At 37.9% G+C, this 19,627-nt stretch overlaps 1 protein-coding gene across 1 annotated transcript in view; it reads right to left on the bottom strand.

Annotated features, from left to right (window-relative positions):
- Positions 1 to 4,024: 4,024 nt before the first annotated feature.
- USP10 (ubiquitin specific peptidase 10) overlaps positions 4,025 to 19,627 on the bottom strand; it is a 55,549-nt gene continuing 39,946 nt past the window's right edge. The window contains exons 10-14 of the mRNA XM_090061978.1: positions 17,300 to 17,480; positions 12,929 to 13,094; positions 8,910 to 9,054; positions 7,857 to 7,922; positions 4,025 to 5,038 (exon numbers count right to left, since the gene is read on the bottom strand). Of these exons, the coding sequence (XP_089918104.1) occupies positions 4,851 to 5,038; positions 7,857 to 7,922; positions 8,910 to 9,054; positions 12,929 to 13,094; positions 17,300 to 17,480 (746 nt within the window). The 3' untranslated portion in view covers positions 4,025 to 4,850. The remainder of the gene's footprint in view (positions 5,039 to 7,856; positions 7,923 to 8,909; positions 9,055 to 12,928; positions 13,095 to 17,299; positions 17,481 to 19,627) is intronic.

Genomic DNA, 19,627 nt, shown 5'->3' on the forward strand with positions numbered 1-19,627 from the left:
GTGTCAGGTGCAGACTAGTCAAGTTCACGGATGACACGAAACTAGGGGGAAGGCAGTCACGCTGGAGACAGGCTGGGGATACAGGCCAACCTGGACACATTTGCAAAGTGGGTGGACCTAAACCTGATGGCCTTCAGGGTAGAGAAATGCAGGGTACTTCAATTTGGGAGAAAAAAACCCCAGCATCATACTTATATATAGGCTTGGTGGTGCTACGTTTGCTAGCACTGTGACCAAAAGGGACTTGGGGGTCTTGACTGACCACAAGATGAACATGAGCCCCCAGTGCGATGCCATGGCCAGCAGAGCAAACCAAACTCTGGTGTGAATCCACTGATGCATCTCGAGCAAAACCAGGGACATCATCCTGCTGCTTTACTCGGCCTTAGTGAGGCTGCAGCTGGAGGACTGAGTCCAGTTTTGGGTCCCCCACTTCAGGAGGGATGTGGATAAGCTTGAGAGAGTCTACACAAGAGCCACTTGCATGATCAAAGGCCCAAGAGAGAAAGCCTTACAAGGAGAGGCTGAGGGACATGGGACTCTTGAGCCTGGCGAAGAGAAGGCTCAGGGGGTCTTGGTAGCTGCCCATAAGTATATAAGGGGGTGCATCAGGATCTGGGAGAACAGCTGATCACCAGCGCTCCCCAAGGGATAACTAGGCCTAACGGGCACAAATTTCTACTCGATACAAGGAATTCAGTATCGATACAAGGAAAAACTTCTTTATAGTCCAAGTGTCCAAGGTCTGGAACAGAGTCCCCCCAGGGGTGGTGCAAGCACCTACTCTGGACTCATTCAGAAGGCATTTGGATGTTTTTATCTTGCTGGGATCATCTGATCCCTGCACACTTCCTGCCTCTGGTAGAAGGGCTGGACTCGATCTCACAAGGTTCCTTCCAGCCCCTAATGTCAATGAAATGTATAAATTTAAAGAGCATTTTACAAAGTAGATACACACAAGTTCTGTTTTATAAAGCACAACAAATGAAAACTGATTAGGCCGTATTTATATTGATGTTGTGCTACTTTCTCTAAATTTGAGGTCAGAGGGTGATGGAACGGTGGAAAGTGGTTACAAAGCCTATGACTTATTTTAAAAACAAAGTGATTAGGGCATTGGCTCTAGAAACGAATGAAGTCATAAGAATGCTGACAATTTACAAGGACACACATGGCAACATTTTTTTTCTTTTATAGCCAACATGTTTTTATAACTCAAAGATGCATATAAAATGGAACGGCTGCATGGAATCTCAGGACTTGCGGCTGAGACCAGATGTTCAGAAGTGTTTGACAGTTACCACTGTTTTCCTCCATAGCTATGAACATGGAGGTGATCTAATTCTGGCTGTAGCCATGCCACAAACATGCAAGGCCAAGACTTCTAGAATAGCTGGTGCACCGCTGTACATAAGTTGCTCATGTTTCCCTGCTCTGGCCTATTCCATTAACAATTAAAAGCATAAAACCATTTGTTTGCCTGCAGCTAGAACAAAACATGCAAATCTCAGTAATGGTTTCTGGAGTGTTTGGTAGTTTGGATAACTGGAGCTGTTCAATATTAGACATTTTTGCAAGCCTTGCAGGTGGCTAAATGGGAGGTCACTGTGTACAACTGCGTCACTAAAAGAGCCATGGCTACCTAGATAAGACCACTACTTGTGGCTGTTAGGAGCAGACATTAAATACTTTAGTCTCTTGCCCCTCGTTGTAATATTCTTTTGCACAATCAACTCTACCAGTGTGAAAATGTATTACTGTCTGAGAAACCTAGATGTTAGTTGTAATAAATTGGGACTTTAATAATAAGCATTACAGCAAGGTAGAGGGTATTATTTGATGTCACAGAGAGGTTGCAAGATTTGGCTTCACTCTGATTTGCAGCAATTACTACTGAATTCTAAAAATTTAAACAATTGCTATCCTTTGCCCAGCTCTTGTCACTACAGCTCCAGAAGTCTACCTGATGGCAAACTGAAGCAGCAAACTCATCAGCAGGCTATCCAATAACTCTAAGCTCTGTGGCAATCTATCTAGCAAGGAGGCAGGAGCCTGGGCACTCCAGCAATAACACAAGCTGTTCAGGGAGGAAAAAAATGCAAGTTTTTGATAGAAAATGACTGTTTCTGGTGGAATGTCTATGAAAACAAACTGTCTTCACCACACGTTTCAATTTTGACAAACCTTTGCTGGAATTTAGGGATGAACTCAAATGAATATCCATGTTAACTTGCATCCAAAGCAGTCATCATGCACATGGTGTATATGAAGATCAGAAGATACACCCCCGTTTCTGGCTTCAGGAGATACCCACTACCAAAGAAACAACACACAGCAATAGCTGACAGCTCAAGATGCAAAGTGCAGACCAGCCAAATGCAAACCTTCAAGTAGGGCGAACATATTGGCTCACATCCCTACTATTGTGGAAAATGTTATAGGATAGACATTACTTGCTTTTATATAATCTAAAATAAGATTCTCTTCTAATGACACTGAATCATTTGACTAACAAGTGATTTGTAAAACACCTATAGCTAATGGATGAAACATTTAGTATTGCTGGAGATCCATGGGACTGAATTCTTTTCAACCTCCTCTCCGACTCAAGATCAATTCTCTCAGTTGGAATCTCAAATCACAGCTTTATCAACTCAGCAACTAACAGTTCGTAAAGCTGAAATTGGAAATTTAGTGCCCACATAGATCTCACAGCCTGATAGCTATCAGTGAAAAAATTATTCACTCCTTTGGATTGGGCCCTAGGAGATATTCTGAATGATGCAACTGTAATTAACTACTCCTACGCTGCCTCTGAAGCAGATGCTGAAGGCATCCCTCAAAGTCAAGCTGCCATTTAATTATTGCTCTTTTATTGAGAAAACTCATAAGCTACCACACAAAAACACCAGCTCTCATGTTAAGGACTAAGCTCTCAACACGTAAACAGATTAAAGGGGAAGAGAATCTTCTTGCATGTTCACGTAGAGAGATCTTTCCAAAGACAGCAGGCAGCACAGAAAATGGGATTGAGACCAGCAGCCCTACCTATCCCAGAGAAAGTAAAAAGAGTGTCCTGGGAATTTGTTGGAATTTAAGTGTCTAAGGTTTATAAATAAAATGCAGTTACTTCCTTTTCAAAAACAAGGGAGGAAAAAAAATAAAAGATTTTCTTTCTTCCTTTTTTTTTTTTTTTTTAAATGATTTGACAGAATTGGTCTGATGCCACCTTAAAAAAATTAAAAAAAAAAATCAATGCTTCCAACTGGATTTTAAATGTGCTTCTGTCACCATCACGTCACTGTGTGTCATAACCCCAAGGAGGAAAGAGGCAGCACTGAAGTCTCAAAATAGGGCTTACAAGTGTCAGGGCCAGTTAGGATCTTTTTCTTCTCCCCCTCCATTTTGTTGACAAAGTTTAATAGAAATTTTCTGACCAAAAATCAGAGAAAGATGCATCTGCAAACCAAAAATGCATCTGCTCTGGAACCAAGTTTAAGCATTCACCAGGCATATGGAAGAACTAGGTTTGAGTTTCTAAGATACCTGAATAACACCAGGGACTTGAAGGCAGATCTACCATACCCAAGGCCAGTGATCTATCACAGGACTCCACAACCAACTTCTTTTTGAAGAAGTGAATATTTACACAGAATGGAACATCTGAAACCAAGGGATCCAGTCCCTGCTGTCACTCCTGCAGAACAGGAGCTCGACCTGGGTCTGCCAGATTCTGGAGAACTGCTCTTAACCACAAGGTTACTGGCTGTTTTGGGGTAAAAAGGATTTCTCCACAAAAACCTGATAGAAGTCCATTTCATCTCCATGTGGAACAGGAAAAACGTTTGAATCATCAACATTTTGCAGGACAGAAAAACAATTACCCGCAACTATACTCTGCAAAGTGCTAAATGTCACAGTGTGTGAGTGCTGCATAGCATTTTCCAAATCACCATGTATAATTTTAGACTGGAGTTCCCAAAGTTGAAATTTATCCTCATGATCAAGGAAACATGCACACAACTTTAAACCAACTTTGTGACTTTTATTGATGGGCGACAACTTTATACTCCTAGATATCACTAAACTGTGTACAATTAGGAACTCAACATTATAGGAGAGCAGACAGCAAAATTAAACAAAGCAGACTTAAAGAAATATCTTCATTATTTTGCCCATTTTTTTTAAATCTCATGTACACAGAAGCATAAATGCAGTTTGAAATCTCTTAATAGCAATAAAGTTACAATCACCCATCTATATAGACTAACATCTTAACTCCAAATATTTGATCTGCAATGTGTACTTAAGCAGTTTCATCGCACAATTATTAAAATGTGTTTTCCTATTAGGAACCAGCAACTCTGCATTTGGTACTTTTATACATTGTTTTGAAGCACACAGGACCATTTCCTCCTGATACTCCCTGGCTCATATCAAAAACTATTGGGGAAGCAAAGGGTGCTTTAAGTAAAGATAAAACTTATTTTCACAGAAATCTACAAGTTTTGTTGCTGGTGCAGGGTTTTCTTCTACTACGCAATTAGAAGGTGGGAATCGAATTCAAATCCCCTTTTTTATCTTAGGATTCAGCCTTAATTCAATTATTTTGTGTGATTCACGAGACTGAGTCTTTCAACCAAATGACTTCATTCTATAAAGTCAAACGTCAACACACAAGCTATGTTGTGCACAAACCTCAAGGTAGTTTCCTTTTTCACTTTATCCCATAGTTGCAAGGGGAAAAAAAAGGATTCACTCAAAAGAGCATTTACAGGAGGAAAAAAGTTAGTGATAGTTGGCGTTCTACAAAGCAGGTATCTTGCACACGCAGCATAGAGAGGGAAGTTTCACAGCAGGTCAACTCGGCGATAGTACAGGAGGTAGGCTGTGCGTTCAGCAGACGGCTTCACCACCTGGTACTGATTTATCACTTTAACAGCCTGGTCATCAATGCGTAACCAGCCATTAAGACCAATTTGGAAGACGTCCGTAGTGTAATGGCCACCAGTTGCGCTGTTTCCATGATGATACACAACTGTAAAACAAAGAATGCAGGATTTAACTTCCCACTAGAAAATCCATGTCTGAATGCAAGCATTGACTGACACAGAAACTTTGAGTCACTGAACAGCTCAATACCAAATACTAAGTCAACATTCCTCCGTATCTTATCATAAAACCTCCAGTCTTTTCATACAAAAAGAGGACATCATGCAACACTGCAAAGCCAGAACACTCTGTTCAAAATATTTCTCTCTTATAAACATAATAACGACACTATGAAAAGAAACCGTTTTTGGTTTTGCTTTAAGTCCAGTTCTAACCTGAAGACTATTCCTATAAAAAGAGCTCTGTGGAAGTTTCACATTTCAGTTCTCAATAGTTTCCTTATCAAATGTGCTCAGTGCACAGCTCTGTTCTGTCAACTGCCACTCCAGCAATTTCAACACGGTGCCACTGAGCGTTCTGAGAAGCAGGTCAAGTTCTCTGTGCACAAACTATAGCAAGCGATTTTGTTCTCACAAAGCACTGGTGCCCTTGATTCTTTACTGAAGACACACAGATGCAAGTGTCTAAATATTAGCATGCAATTAAAATAATGTTCAAAAGGAAACAGAACTCTGCTCATTCTGTAAACTCTGACGGGCTCTGTAGTGTTAAAATAAATAAAGTAAAAATGTATGTCCTTTGTGTCATTAAAGCGTATTCCTAAATAGAGAGAGCCATTTTTATAGTCAACTGTTTCAGAAGAAAACTGCACGTTAAGTAGCGATTTGGTTTGCACTCCTATGAGGGCAAATATATGTTAGTATACTTTAAGTGAGGCAAACCAGCTAGGCTTTGCCTGCTGCGTTTAAACATGGATGTATTTCAAAAGTTCTTAAAATGGATACTATCACAAATTTTCCTGAGATACAAGGGTATATATTATTATCCTTCAGCAGAAAAATCTCTGGTGATAATTTTATAAAGAAATGATTTAATTCTGAACCATCAAATTTTAATAGGTAAAAATTCATCTCATTAGTTAACATTGTTCATATGAAAAGTGCTGGAAAGGCAACACTGCCGACTGAAATTCATAGACATTAGGGCTAGAAGGGACCTTGAAGATCATCAAGTCCAGCCCCCTGCCCCAGGGGCCGGGAGTCAGCTAGGGTCAAAGGATCCCAGCAAGATAAACATCCAACCATTTCTTGAAAGAGTCCAGAATAGGTGCCTGCACCACTTCTGGAGGCAGTCCATTCCAGGCCTTACGGGCTCAGACAGTAAAAGACATTTTTCCTTATGTCCAGCCTAAAATGGTCACAGAGGAGTTTATGACCCAACAGTTTTGCCTTGGGGTGCTCTGGTGAACAGATGCTACCCCAGATCCTGATGCACACACCTTACATACTTATAAGGTGCCACCAGTTCCCTCCTGAGCCTGCGCTTTTCCAAGCTGAAGAGCCCCAAGACCCTCAGCCACTCATCGTAAGGCCTGTTCTCTTGCCCTCTGATCATGCGCGTGGTTCTCCTCTACACTCTCTGAAGCTTCTCCACATCCTTCTTGAATTGTGGAGCCCAGAACTGGATGCAATACTCCAGCTGCGCCCTCACCAAGGCTGAGTACAGCGGGAAGATGACATCCTGGGATTTACCTGAGAAGCATCTATGGATGCAAGCCAGAGTTTTGTCTGCTTTACCAGAAATGTTGCACACCCTTTTACAGCAATGAAAAGTACAGTTAATTAAACCAATTCAACTCATGCTCTGCACCCTAGAGGTGACAGATTTGTTTTGCTGAAGTATTTCTTGCTTTGTGCTGCGAGAGTTACAATGCCCACCATCCCCCATAACCCAATTAGTCCCAGAACTAGGTCCAAATCCTAAAATTACACAAGGCCGCTAGAAATGGAACAGAACAGGTGACTTAGTGAGAAGCTCCAGCCCCCAGCCACCCGTCTAACACCAATAGAAATAGGCAGGTTCAAATCTTGTTTAACATTAAAATGCTCCTTCTGAATATTTAAAACTTTTTCCAATCCTTACTACTGAAGAAATTTACAATTAAATAGCGTGGTTTTTTTTGTTTTTTTTGTAAGTAATAAGCATTTAACAGCACAAGCAGAAAAGAACATCCTTATTGTGCTTGTTTATGAATACAACTTTTCCCAGAACTCACAATATAGTCAAAAAATAAAAACACCACACTATACACTGAATTTATACTTTGATATAGGAGCATTCAAAATAATGCAACGGAATCAACATCAAAGCCACATTTTATAAGACTTTTCAGAAGCTGCCCTGTATGTATGAAATATGCTATGCACAGCTTTGTTCAAATTGTAGATATGCTTTTGGCCACGTAAGATTTATTTACTAGTGAAGCTGCATGTTACCAGTGACAATTAGTCAACAGTTATATCTTACAATCTGCATCACTCTATTGCTTAAACAACAAAAAACAGACCACAAATACATACAGAAGCACTGATACTTAAACTAATAAAAATGAGAGAAAACTGAATAGGACCGTTACTAAAACAGAGTAGTCAGTTATCTATATACATCTTAATCTCAGGTTTTCTGTCTGGATTCTTTTATTATAACAAATGCCTAAGCAAACAGTCTACAGGGCAGATCTTCTACAGAAGTCCAATTATATATCACTTTAGACAGAAGTTTAAACAGCGTGTCAAGTGATCACACAACAGAAAAATTTAGCAATCTATATATGGCACTCTATGCTGGAATTTACTGTCCACATAAGATATAATCCAATTCAGAAGACAGTCCCAAGTTTATACAACCTGAATTCCTATTTGTAATGCAATATTTTGGGGATGACAAGACAAACGGCTTAATACCTGCAAAGAGCCGGTAGGTTCTTTGGCCTTTAAAAATCTTACTTTTCACACCTGGAGATAATAGCTCTGTAGAAAAAAAAATAATAATAATTATAATAAAAGCAGTACTTAGTAAGCTAAAAAGGTTAGTGTCTACATAGGTCTAAAGCATTTATTTCTAAAACAGGCTAGAACAGTTTCGCCATTAAAGCTTCTCAAATCAGCTGCAAAGAATGGCTGAAACCTCCCTCTGCTGGCACAGGCACAGGAGACATTTCTGTGGCTACAGGCCTTCCACATTTGTGGAGCTTTGCGAGAGTAATACTGAAAGACAGTGGGGAAAAGTTGGGAGAAACAGGGGAAGTGAGAAAGTTGTCTCGCAGTCATGTTGACAGTGGGTAAGACGGTGAGCCTATGAATTTCAAACCCTGCCTGGGATATAATAGTTACTTGTTTTCCATGACCAGTGCAGCCCAGAGTAGGGGTTGCCAGCCTGCGGCATGAGTACTGGAAATGACACAGGAAGGGAGGAGGCAGCATGGTGGCAGGGCAAGGAGCAGAGATCACAGCGGCAGATCAGGCAAGGGGGAGGGATTAGAGTGGAGCCAATTTGTGGCCAGCTTGCCAAAAAGGATGGCCCTGATGAACCAGAGCTTTCAGGCTGTAAATGTTAATCCCGGTAATATGTTTTAGCAATTAACAAAAACCAGTCTGCTGAAGTAAATGCATCAGATGATTAGAACATTACAGGGAGATAATACTACAGCACAATATGAACTGATTAACAGAATAGCGTGAATAGCTTTTTGGACAAAAAATAAGAAATAAAGTACACATACGCACTCTCTTATATACATGTACTTTGTGAAGCCAAAGCATCTTAAGATACGAGTACAAATGAAGACGCTTCATAATGTTTTTCCCCAACTAATAAATAGACCAATGCAAGTGTAGAAACCAGCATGAAGAGAAAAATCAAGTCTCATAGGAAGCTTGGAGAAAGCCATTACCAACCCTTGGAAACCATTAAATTCCCTTTCCCTCAAAAGCAAAGTTCTACTGAAAAAATGTCACCTTTACTAATTTCCAGGTCAACAGGGTACTCAATATTCTTAATAAGCTTCTGGCATCCACCAGTTTTCTCGTACACAAATCGTTTGAGGTGCAAAACAAGAACGGGAGGGAGCTCTTCTAAAGTCACTCTTCGACTGATCTCCACCTAACAAAACAAAACACAAAAAAAACATATAAAGATGTCCTCACCTCATTTTAATGTTAAAGTTAGAAGATAACCCTTCAAAAATTACAGTCAAGGAATATTGAGGATCTCTGGAACAGGAACCTTACCTAAAGTAGGGTCCTTGTAAGTTTGTATCGTGTTAAATGTGCAAATACAAAAATGACTTAAGCAACATTTCTTTATGAATGTGCTATGTTCCTGCAAGCCAACTGTCAACCTCTTCAGTATTACTAATAAAGTCAAAAACTATAGGTAATAGTAATACCAATTCAAACTGACATATTCTACTTGCAAGCAGGTTTTTACAAACAATAGACAAAGTTTCAGAGCAAAGTCTTTCAGCTCCATCATGAATACAGCTAGAATACTTGAAAGCTTTACAACAACTGACCTTAGAAGTGTGTTCAGGTTGATTTTTAATCTTAGCTCTGAACACGTTTTACAGATTGTATTTCATGGTTTAAAAAATCACACCGTTATTATATGGCCATGACAACTTACATTTTTTGATTTTTAATACTTTATACTTTTCCTCTTCCATGAAGTTCATCCATGACTTACAGTGCAGTCAATGGACCCATTTATGTTTGATTTTTCTCCATAATTTTTCCTTCATAAAGGCATAAGTTTACTACCTTATAGTAAACTTTACCTTCAAATGCTGAGACTTAATGAAGTGACATTATAATTCTGTATACATTTCAATACCTAGGACTTAACAAGTTCTTTTAAACTAAGACAGACTATTTGCCATGGAAAGAGCTGAAAAAGCAATTTAACACTTCAAATCCTGCAATGTCTTACTGTGAAAAGAAAAATTCTATGTGAGTAAAGACAGAATTCTACAATACATTAGTGTAAACACCCATCTCTACACTTATTTTAAGTATAATGTTCTGTGCTCCCAATTATGGCTACTGTGAACATTTTACTGAAGTTACTGAACATAACTCACTATCTTCCATTGAAATGCTAGCTCCAACAGCTGAACTATTTCTTCAAATCACAACAGGAATCCTTCAGTCTTAAAGACCATCATCAGCACACTGATGTACTTACTATATTCCCCTTTTCTCATAAAAAATTACAAAACGCTGCTGCTTTATTGAGGATCCTAAACCCCCTTCCTACACTGAAACTGCACTTAAAGACCTAAAAAATGAAAGGGTAGTGATAATTAGTTAAGCTATTTTGATTAATGGATTAGTCTAATGTATTATTGTGCTAATGCAAGCGAATCGCTGTACAATACTTGGAATATTTAAAAGACCATCTTAGGGGCTCCTACTAGAAACAGGTGAGCTCTCAGTCTATTCTAGGTTACCTAAAAACAGACCATGTTCATGACTGTTAGTCACAGATGCTTTCAAACCAACAGTAAGATTTTTGTGAAAAAAACGCTCTTTGGAGTTTAAGAACTTAATTAAAAAAAATGAAACTAGATGGATTTAGGTAAGTATTTATACATACATCCAAGTAATTAAAAACATTAAAACAACCATACTTTATTAATTTGATATCTTCATTTGTTTACAAATTCTCCAAATTTAACTGAGAACAAACATTTAACACGCTTTTCACAGTGCATCATCATTGTATCTGGGCAAATTTTGCTAGCAGAAAATTTGGTCCACCTTAGAAAAATGCTTGCTGGTTCTCACTAATATGAAGATAGTACATTTACAGAAAAAAAGTAGTACCTTTACTAATGTTGACTGCAAACAATTTCTTAAAATGGAGTTGCAACAAGCATCTCTTTTAGGAAACTGATTCTTTATCCCATGGTGGGTCTGGGCGGGCTCAGCTGTGCTTGAAACATAAATGGTCCATACTGGCATGCAGAGTATAATTATTTTATTGTGCCAAATTTTAAGTAATTCTTAAGATTCTCCAAAACTGGTTTGGACAAGAATTTCTTGGATACAAAAACTGATATCCTCCCACAAGCAAAAGAGGAGATTTTCCCTCCCTTCCTCCACATGAGCAAATAGATTTGGCATAAACAGGTGTTCACTGATAAAGCACTTCCTGTTGCCAAGGATAAAGCAGAAGCAACATTCCAAACTTCTAGAATCTTTTAAAATATGTAAGAAGCACCAGTGTGTATCTTTATATATACCACCTTTCCTAAAAATCATCATACACTTAAGTAATAGGCAGCTTTATCCACCTAGATACAAGAGATTAGAGCTATAACAGAGGATCCAAGCCTACATGTCTTCAAAATCTTAATATAGAAAACAGTAAGTGCTTTTAAACTGCAACTAAGAATGCATTTTAACAAGTTAACACAATTTAATTTGTGAAACCAGAAGCAATAAGCTGCAAATCATCTAGTTCTTTTGCCACAAGATCCAACAAATTATACTCATAACAGACATACAGCAGCAAACCACTATTCCACTGCAGAGCTCTAGTTCCACTTCATTTTATTTAATTTATTTATTTTTAAATACCATCTTCTGGGCAGAAATTTACATAAACAGCCTAAGTTTTTTAAATGATGAGCATTTAAGAGGACCAGCAGAAAAGAACATCCTAATTTTGCTAACACAGCTTTTTCCAAAACTCACAGCATCATTAAAAACAACAACAACAAATCCCAACAAAACAAAAACTAAAACAATAGGCCAAGTGTTGGCAACAGTTTTGGGCAGAATACCAAAAACAGCCACAACCTCAATCTGTAAGATGTTGATGTGTCAGGGGCGGCTGGTAGGGGAACCTTGAAGGCCTGATCCTTGTTGCGGCAGTGCAGCCCCGGCTCCTTCCCCGCCATCTGCTCCAAGCTGCACGTACCAATCAAAATGCCTTTGTGCACCATGCTCTGGCACCTGTGCTAGAGGTTGCCTACCCCTGCACTAGGCACTGAATTTATACATCAAAAGTATAATTTATGTGAAGAGTATGAGGGAAACAAGGATTTTAAGTGGCCTGTTTCTTGCAAACTACATTTATGTCACTCTGATACAAAATACAGGAAGAAAAGCAGATCAGATGCAGGAAAATTTGAAGCTTTTATTTAAAGGTATTATGAAGCTTGAACAAAAGTCAATGAAGCAGTCAGTAGTAGAAAAGGGTAAGAGAGCTGTGAGGAAAACTAAAACCAAAATAATTCAGCCTATAATTCTGCACCAAAAGTGCCCAAACTGCAGCAAGCAGAGGTCAGGCCTTAACATGAACAATTATTCTAGATTTCATAAGGATTTTGTGTTACTGTGAAAAGTATGGTAAGTGGTTTGGTAGTCACACATGGAAATGGATTTAACAATGCATTTTCTGTAAATTTAAGTACTGTCTACACTGCAAAAAGGTCTGAAAACCTCTTCTGGCCATACACCATGGTAATTCCTTCCAAACTGACTGGAGAAAGCAAACACAGAGCAATCACTGTTCTGATTCACAAGGCTCTTATATTATAAAATGCTTTCTTCAAAAGCCAGGAAATACTCATTCAATATTATGAAGAATTATTTCTATCTTGCTTTGAGTGTCTGGCAACCCAGGAATTATCACTAGTGCTTTGAATTATTTGAAAGTGGTTTTCTCCATAACAGAACATATTATTAGTCATTTCATATAGTAATTTAATTTCCATTTTTACCCAAAAGAAATCTCTAACCAATTATTAGACCAATCCAAGAAATATACCAATTTACAGTCAATCATTTTATTCAATGGAATTAGCACGTCATCTGGTCTGAGTGACCCTGACTATGCTTATTAAACATGAACAAGTCACCCTTGCAGCATATTTTGAAAGGTCTTTTAAGGATTAGTGTTCAGGCAACAGATGGAAAAGCCCTTAAAATTCACGTGTAAGAAAGTTCAGCAGACCAAAAACAGAACGCACCTCTTGTTTGGTTTTTGTGGTGTAACCCTGGACAGACTCTCTTGCTACCAAGCTTTCCAAGGCATCCTGAACTGTGCGTATCTTGTCAGACTGGATATCCAGCTGCAGAGTGAAAAAAGGCTGCAGAGTAGCAGACTCCTTAGAACTTTGCTGGTAAACAACAGATCTATGGAAAGGAAAAAGGTCAAAAACGATATATCACCATTTTTAATATCAGAGAAGTACATATAAGAAACAAACCTATGCACCTGCTCGTACATTCTTTAATCACTTGGGGGGGGAAAAGACCACATAGACATAAAGAAATAAGCTTCAGTTTCAAGAACTAGGCTGTGCTATAATACATTTGAAAATCATTTGATTTTAATATTTGTTAACAACGTGCATAATTATATCTTTGTATATATGCAAGAATTAAGGCAATTTATGGAAGAATTGAGAACAGTATTTGGCAAAACTCTAAGAGCGCATGATAGCTGAATCTGTTAAATAATTTCTTTTAAAGAATTTCACCTGGGTATTGCTGCCCAAAAACTGGCAGCGATACCCAAGTCACCTGAAAACACTTGCATTCAACTTAACAAGGGAAAAAATAAGTCTCTGACAACTACAGAAAAGGAACTGTTTAAGTACTGTGTTTACAAATAAAGCATTATGCTTAAATCTACCCAACTACTGTCAGCTTTGGGACTTCAGACGATTTTAAAATCTTTGTCAGTGAAGTTTTCAGGTATAACTAGTCTACCTATTCTTAACATCAGAAACAGATTGATTTGATAAAAAAACAAAAACAAAAACAAAAAAAGCCCAGAGTGGGGAGTAGCTATGTGAAAAGTGAATGAAATTTATCCGAAAGATACAGACATTATCATGGCCTGCTGTTTATTTCCCAGTCCTATTTCCCAAGCTGTCTGTAATCAGATGTTAAAAATAAAACTGCATGATCTACTGGCATGCATAAATTGGCAATGGTCTCGAATCTGCTATGTTCTTAACTGTGACAATGACTAGTTTTGTGGAATATGCATAGCACCAAGACAAACGGCTGAAAGTTACTCCAGAGGATATTTGGTGTTTACAAAACAGCTCATAATAGAGAATGTCATTTTAATTTCTAGTGATCATGTGTGGGTTTTGAAAAGTGTAAATATTATCAGAATGGATACTTTAATATCTTAGAACAGATGCTTAACAGGCAGACATGAATGCTCATCTATTAGTTTTATGATGTTGTTCTGATAAATTTAACTGGATCCAGATATTTCATTTTTACAGTCCATCTTACAGAGAGCGCACCAGTGAAGTTATGCAATGTTTTAATGCAAATTTTCTTATTGCATGCTCTTTAACAATATAAAACAAGACTGCCTTAAGGCTTGCTTTTTCTTTATCTTCCATAGAAATTTTGCAGCCACATTTGCTAGTTTGTCTTGAATATAAATTGAAGACTAAGAGCTTTTGGCATTTTTGCCTTGCAGTATTAGAACAGACTTCCTATTAATATCTGGGAAGCTAAAACAGTTTCAGACCCAATATGAAATAAACAGCTTGAAAGTAGTTTAATTATTTGTGAGGTGAGATACTGCATTATTTGGCAAAGACTGTACAATTTGAATTTTTATTGATCTTCATATTATTTGAAGCTATATCTAATCACAAAGATCTTAACTTCTTTTATTTGGAAGATGGTCCTTTCTGATATTAAAAACCCACATGGAATACAAGTGTGGTTTTCTACAGTCAGATACCACCCAATTTAATATAGTCCTTCAGAAAAATAAGAGACTTGAAATAACCATAATTTAGGTCATTATGTTGAACTCCCTCATGAGCACCGATAGAATATTAACATGGGAGCTTAAAACTCAGAAAAATAGCTCCTTTGATTCAGACCCAACCTTGAAATAATCCTTCTTTATACTGGCTAATGCACATTCTTTAGAAGGAAAGGAGTCTACTAAAGACAGTGGCATCTTTATTTCAGGTTAGCATTGCCTCCTTGGCTATATTTAAGGACAAAACCTTTAACGTGGCAAGGTTGATGTTTCAAAAAACAAATTCTCTACTGTCTAAGAGTTTTGCTACTTTTCAGGCACACCTTCCTCTACCCACTCTAACTGGCAAACTATTTAACAGAACAAACTACTGCAAAGTAGCTGTTTTTAACTCAACAAACAGAAAATCAGATGCAGCTAAAAATGCAGCTAGTATTCCAGTATGTTAATTTCCAATGTAAATGTTTTTTCAAACGGAATTAGAAATACAAGTATAGCTTTTCTACAAAAGTGCACAGAATACTGCATTACATAGCAATAAATTTGGTAGATTTTAGCTGTACCAATAGTTCTTTTATATTATAGCAAAATACTGCATCTCACCTCTTTAAATAAAGCTGGCCAAAGAATGTTTATATGCAACAATTTCTGGGAAGATCAGAACAACAATTCTGGGGGCACCCAAATTTAGTAATTTAAGTGAATTTCTTATGAAAAGGCATTCTTTTCATCACTATCCTGTGAATGCAGTAGCACTAATAGCATTTAAGAGGATTCAGCTAATGAATAAAAATCAATTCTTAAAATTTCCTTAAGCATATTCCCCACTTCAAACTTCCACCCATGCCAACGGTGAACACAGACCAGTATTTTTATATCACAGGGCATCTGCGAGAAAAGTTAGCGTGCACAGGCAAATCTGCACAAGCAATAGACATCAAAGAATTCCAATTTGTGCATAAAATTACAAGCCTCATGAAAATGTCAATCCCATACTTTACATGTAAGTAATTAGAACTGCTCCTCACTACAAAATTTCTTGCTGGAGTGACACCCAATTAAGAGTTCAACAAACCAACCTAAAAAAGAAGCTAAAGTCCCCCTAAAGAGAAAGGTGCCAATTCAACCTTGTTTTCTTAGCTGTTTTCCATTTAATTTTTCTACTCCCGATGCTTTTATTTGGTGGACTACTACTGAAGATTTTGCATTCAAAGGCTTCCTAATTCCACCTTCAACCTCAGAGGAGGAAGTTTTCCAAAATCTCAACATGGGATACTGCTTCTGCGGTCTACTGTGTGACCTAGTTAGCAGGCTAAATAAGATGGGTGTGGTGACTGAGACAACAGATGTGGGAATGGACCTTGTGGCTCTGCTGCTCGGTACAAAAGTACCTTCTTCATTAATCCCTCAATTTTATCTCATTTCTCTATAGGTTCTTGCAGTGCTCCCCAAATACCCTGACATTTAACTAAAATAAAAAACAATCATACAGAGATCCAAACAAACCTGGCCATGACAAATATAAAATTTCCAGTATATACAAAAGTATTTGACAATACTTTGGGTATGTGGACATGCCAATTAATAGGAAAGTATGCCAATATGTACAGACATCTGTCTGCCAACTTCTATGAAAAATGTCTTTTTATTTGCCAGCTGTCTGACTGAAAACCCCGAGGAATAATTTTAGTGTGTTTCACATGTGGAAGGCACCAACCAACCGCTCGTCTGAATATCTGACAACACAAGGATTGATATAGCAATCAAACTGTCTGCGCTCAGATTTTTTTAAAATCTCTTCAAACTCTTAACACTTAGTATTTGGGAATTTATTTTCTCCAAGTATTTATGCTGATTTTATCTTTTATTTTTAAATAACATTTTTTCAAATAAGTAATACTCATTTTTTTTTTTTTTTTGGTATCCATTTCTGATTTCCTGTACACATTATCACATGTGCGTGTTACTAACTCAGTACATTGCCTTCACTCCTGCAATAAATTTGGAAAGTTTTAAATGTTTAGAACCCACAGTCTCTTTTGTCTTTAACTTCCTATTTATATTTTAAAAGGAAGTCTCTTCTGTTTTTAAGACTTAGGAATTCTATTGCCTTTTCTCTCGCTGACTGGACATGCAACTCTGGGCAAAACCAATGGTGCTTCAGCTTACCAATGTACAAGATTCCTGTAAACATTAACTATTAATTATGTATAAAGTGCTTTAGAGTCTGTGGATGAAAGGAACTGTAAATAAGCAAAGCATGCATCTTCTTTTAACTTCATCTTCCCTGAACAACTAGTGATACCCATTCTTCAAACGAACTCTTAACTCTGACTAATTCTTTACAAATTCAAATACACAAAGACATATTTTGAAAAATCTCTCCTGTAAAACTTTTTTTTTTTTTTTTAATTATAGTGTTAAGATATCTGGCCTTTGTGAATTGTACATTTTTAACCCCCACTAAAAGTCTGGTAATGAAATAAAGCCACAGTTACTAGTGGATATGCATCTTCTCTCTAAAGTTTATGGGTGGCTCTCAGTGTTCCAAAATAAAATAAAGTAGTGCACTAAGTAAAAAAAAACAGAACTATACCTTATATGACCACCAAAAATATCAGTAATTGGAGTCTGAACAAAGTCAGCCTGTCGAGTGACCGAGGACTTGTTGCGGGGGCCCACTTGTTCCCACTCATCCTCACTACCTTCTCCTTGTTCTTCCGGATCCTCCTCTTCATTTACAGTTTGTGTTTCAGGACCATTGGAAACAGAGAGTTCTTAAGAAAAAAAGAAAATGTAGATACCGATTTTTACAAATAAAATGATCCTATTCTTTACAAAGAAAGATTAAAACTTTTAAATAGATTTCCTTTTTCAATTAACACCAGGTCACAGATGCAACTTGAATTTTCATGAGAAGTATAACTTTAAATATACAGTGGGCACATCTATATGTGCAATTAATGTGCCTGAATTTTCTGTGCAGAACTTGACTGGGTTTCAGGTTCCTTATCCCTGCTATAAGGATAATGAGGCTCTTCTATCTTAACTATCAAAACACTTATGAAAAGGTATTTTGAAACAATACAACTGCATTCCTGATCCTTCTGCCATTGGGAACTCACATGTTTAATGGAATGAAGCTTGCCTATGAGTCTGCAAAATGCAGAGACAGAACTAGTTAGTGCCCTATACCCTATTTTTTCACAAATGCCATGCACCTCTATCTCTGAAATCAGCCTCCTAAAATTGGGGTGCACATCTTAAGCAGGGAAAGTGTTTTCTTCACTGGAACAGCGGCAAGCCTAGAGGCACTGTACGTGCCATGCAGCTGCCACGATGGCTGCCACTTGCATCTGGCTCAACAAGCTGAAGGGGTAGAGTCCTGGTGTTAATGCGTTCTCAGCCACTCTGAGTGGGTTAGTACTGTGGTTTGTGCCTGAAGAAGCAAGTGAGCTGCTGGCGGTATCTTTATGAAGCTCGTGATGAAGAAACACAACTTTATTTACAGGAACTTATGTAAAGAACTAGGTGAGTAACAGGTCTTGCTACCACCCTTCCAACGTCTACAGCCTAACCTTGTGCAACAGTTACTCGATGACACAGTGGTTGCATCTACACAAGTGGCAGACCAAGCAGCTGTTACTGCGCATAACCAAGTACTAAATGACTGCGCAGCAACTGGCATTACTGCACAGTAGCATCCCTGCGTGGTTTTTTTCTGACACTTCTGCACAGTAGGACAAGCCTATGCAGCTTGCCTACGAGTCTGTAAAATGCAAAGACAGAACTAGTTAGTACCCTATATACCCTATTTTCTCACAAGCACCATCATCTCCGAAATCAGTACAGCTTGTTACTACTGCACAGTAGCGTTGCGTCACAGTTAGTACCCCCAATGCTACTGCACAGTAGCATCTCGTACAGATGTGGCCAGTAAGTCCTTCTGGGAACAGAGTGTCCAGGAATGTGGCATCCCAAGACAAAGAAGTGGGGAGCTTCCTGATGCTAACTGCCTCGTCTCCTGAGAAAACACACTTCCTGGACACTCTGTGTTTTCAGGACTTACTCTGTCAGAGATTTGGCCAGGGCTCGAAAAATCTTTTTTTCTGCCCTACAAGATGCCTTCAAAAAACAAGGGGCACAATTTGTTTGGGGATGTTTTGTATGTGAGAATACAGTATTTTCTGATAATGAACCTTTTCGGTAGAACTGCAGAAAGTCAAATGTTATTCTAGAAGAGTTAGACCTATCTCTTAGTAAAACCGGACTCCTTTTTTACACAGATATTTTACAATATACTTAAGGTTCAGCAAATATATTCCTTTACAGGTGCCAGACTCAAAGTTCTGTATTTTATTATACAGCTACACTCAATACATGACTGATAGCTTTATGCTAGAGAGAACTTACAGAGATAGACAGTTTTTTATTTCTTTTTAAAGAAAAAAGAAAACAGGATGATAAAACGGGCTACTGTATTTTTGTTCGTTTCTAAATTGAGCACCCAAACATAAAAATAAAAGTTTATATAAACTATAATTCTGTTGTTTCTAGGCTGCCTGGAAACCTTGCCAGTTGTTCAAAATAAACTGAAAATTTTGTGGATTTTTAATCTTGTCAGCAAGATATTATTAAAACCAATTAATATGCCCCATTATAAATAAATACAAAACTATTAGAGCTTGTTTGCCCAAATTTCTCGTACAGAAAATAACAGCTTAACCAACACCTGTTCAGAAGTCACGGATCAATTATATTCTTTTACTACGGTGCCATCTTGAAAAAGGTCAAAAACGCCAGACAAATCACAATTAAGACATTCTGAGTAGTAGGAAACCACAGCTATATTTACTTTTAAATAAAGTTTGCGTACCAAGTACTACTGAGTTACTTGCAATCATTTTTTTCAGTTGAAATCTCT

The sequence above is a fragment of the Crocodylus siamensis genome, chromosome 9 (assembly GCF_052110815.1).
Source record: "Crocodylus siamensis isolate JL-2025a chromosome 9, ASM5211081v1, whole genome shotgun sequence".
Taxonomy (NCBI): Eukaryota; Metazoa; Chordata; order Crocodylia; family Crocodylidae; genus Crocodylus; species Crocodylus siamensis.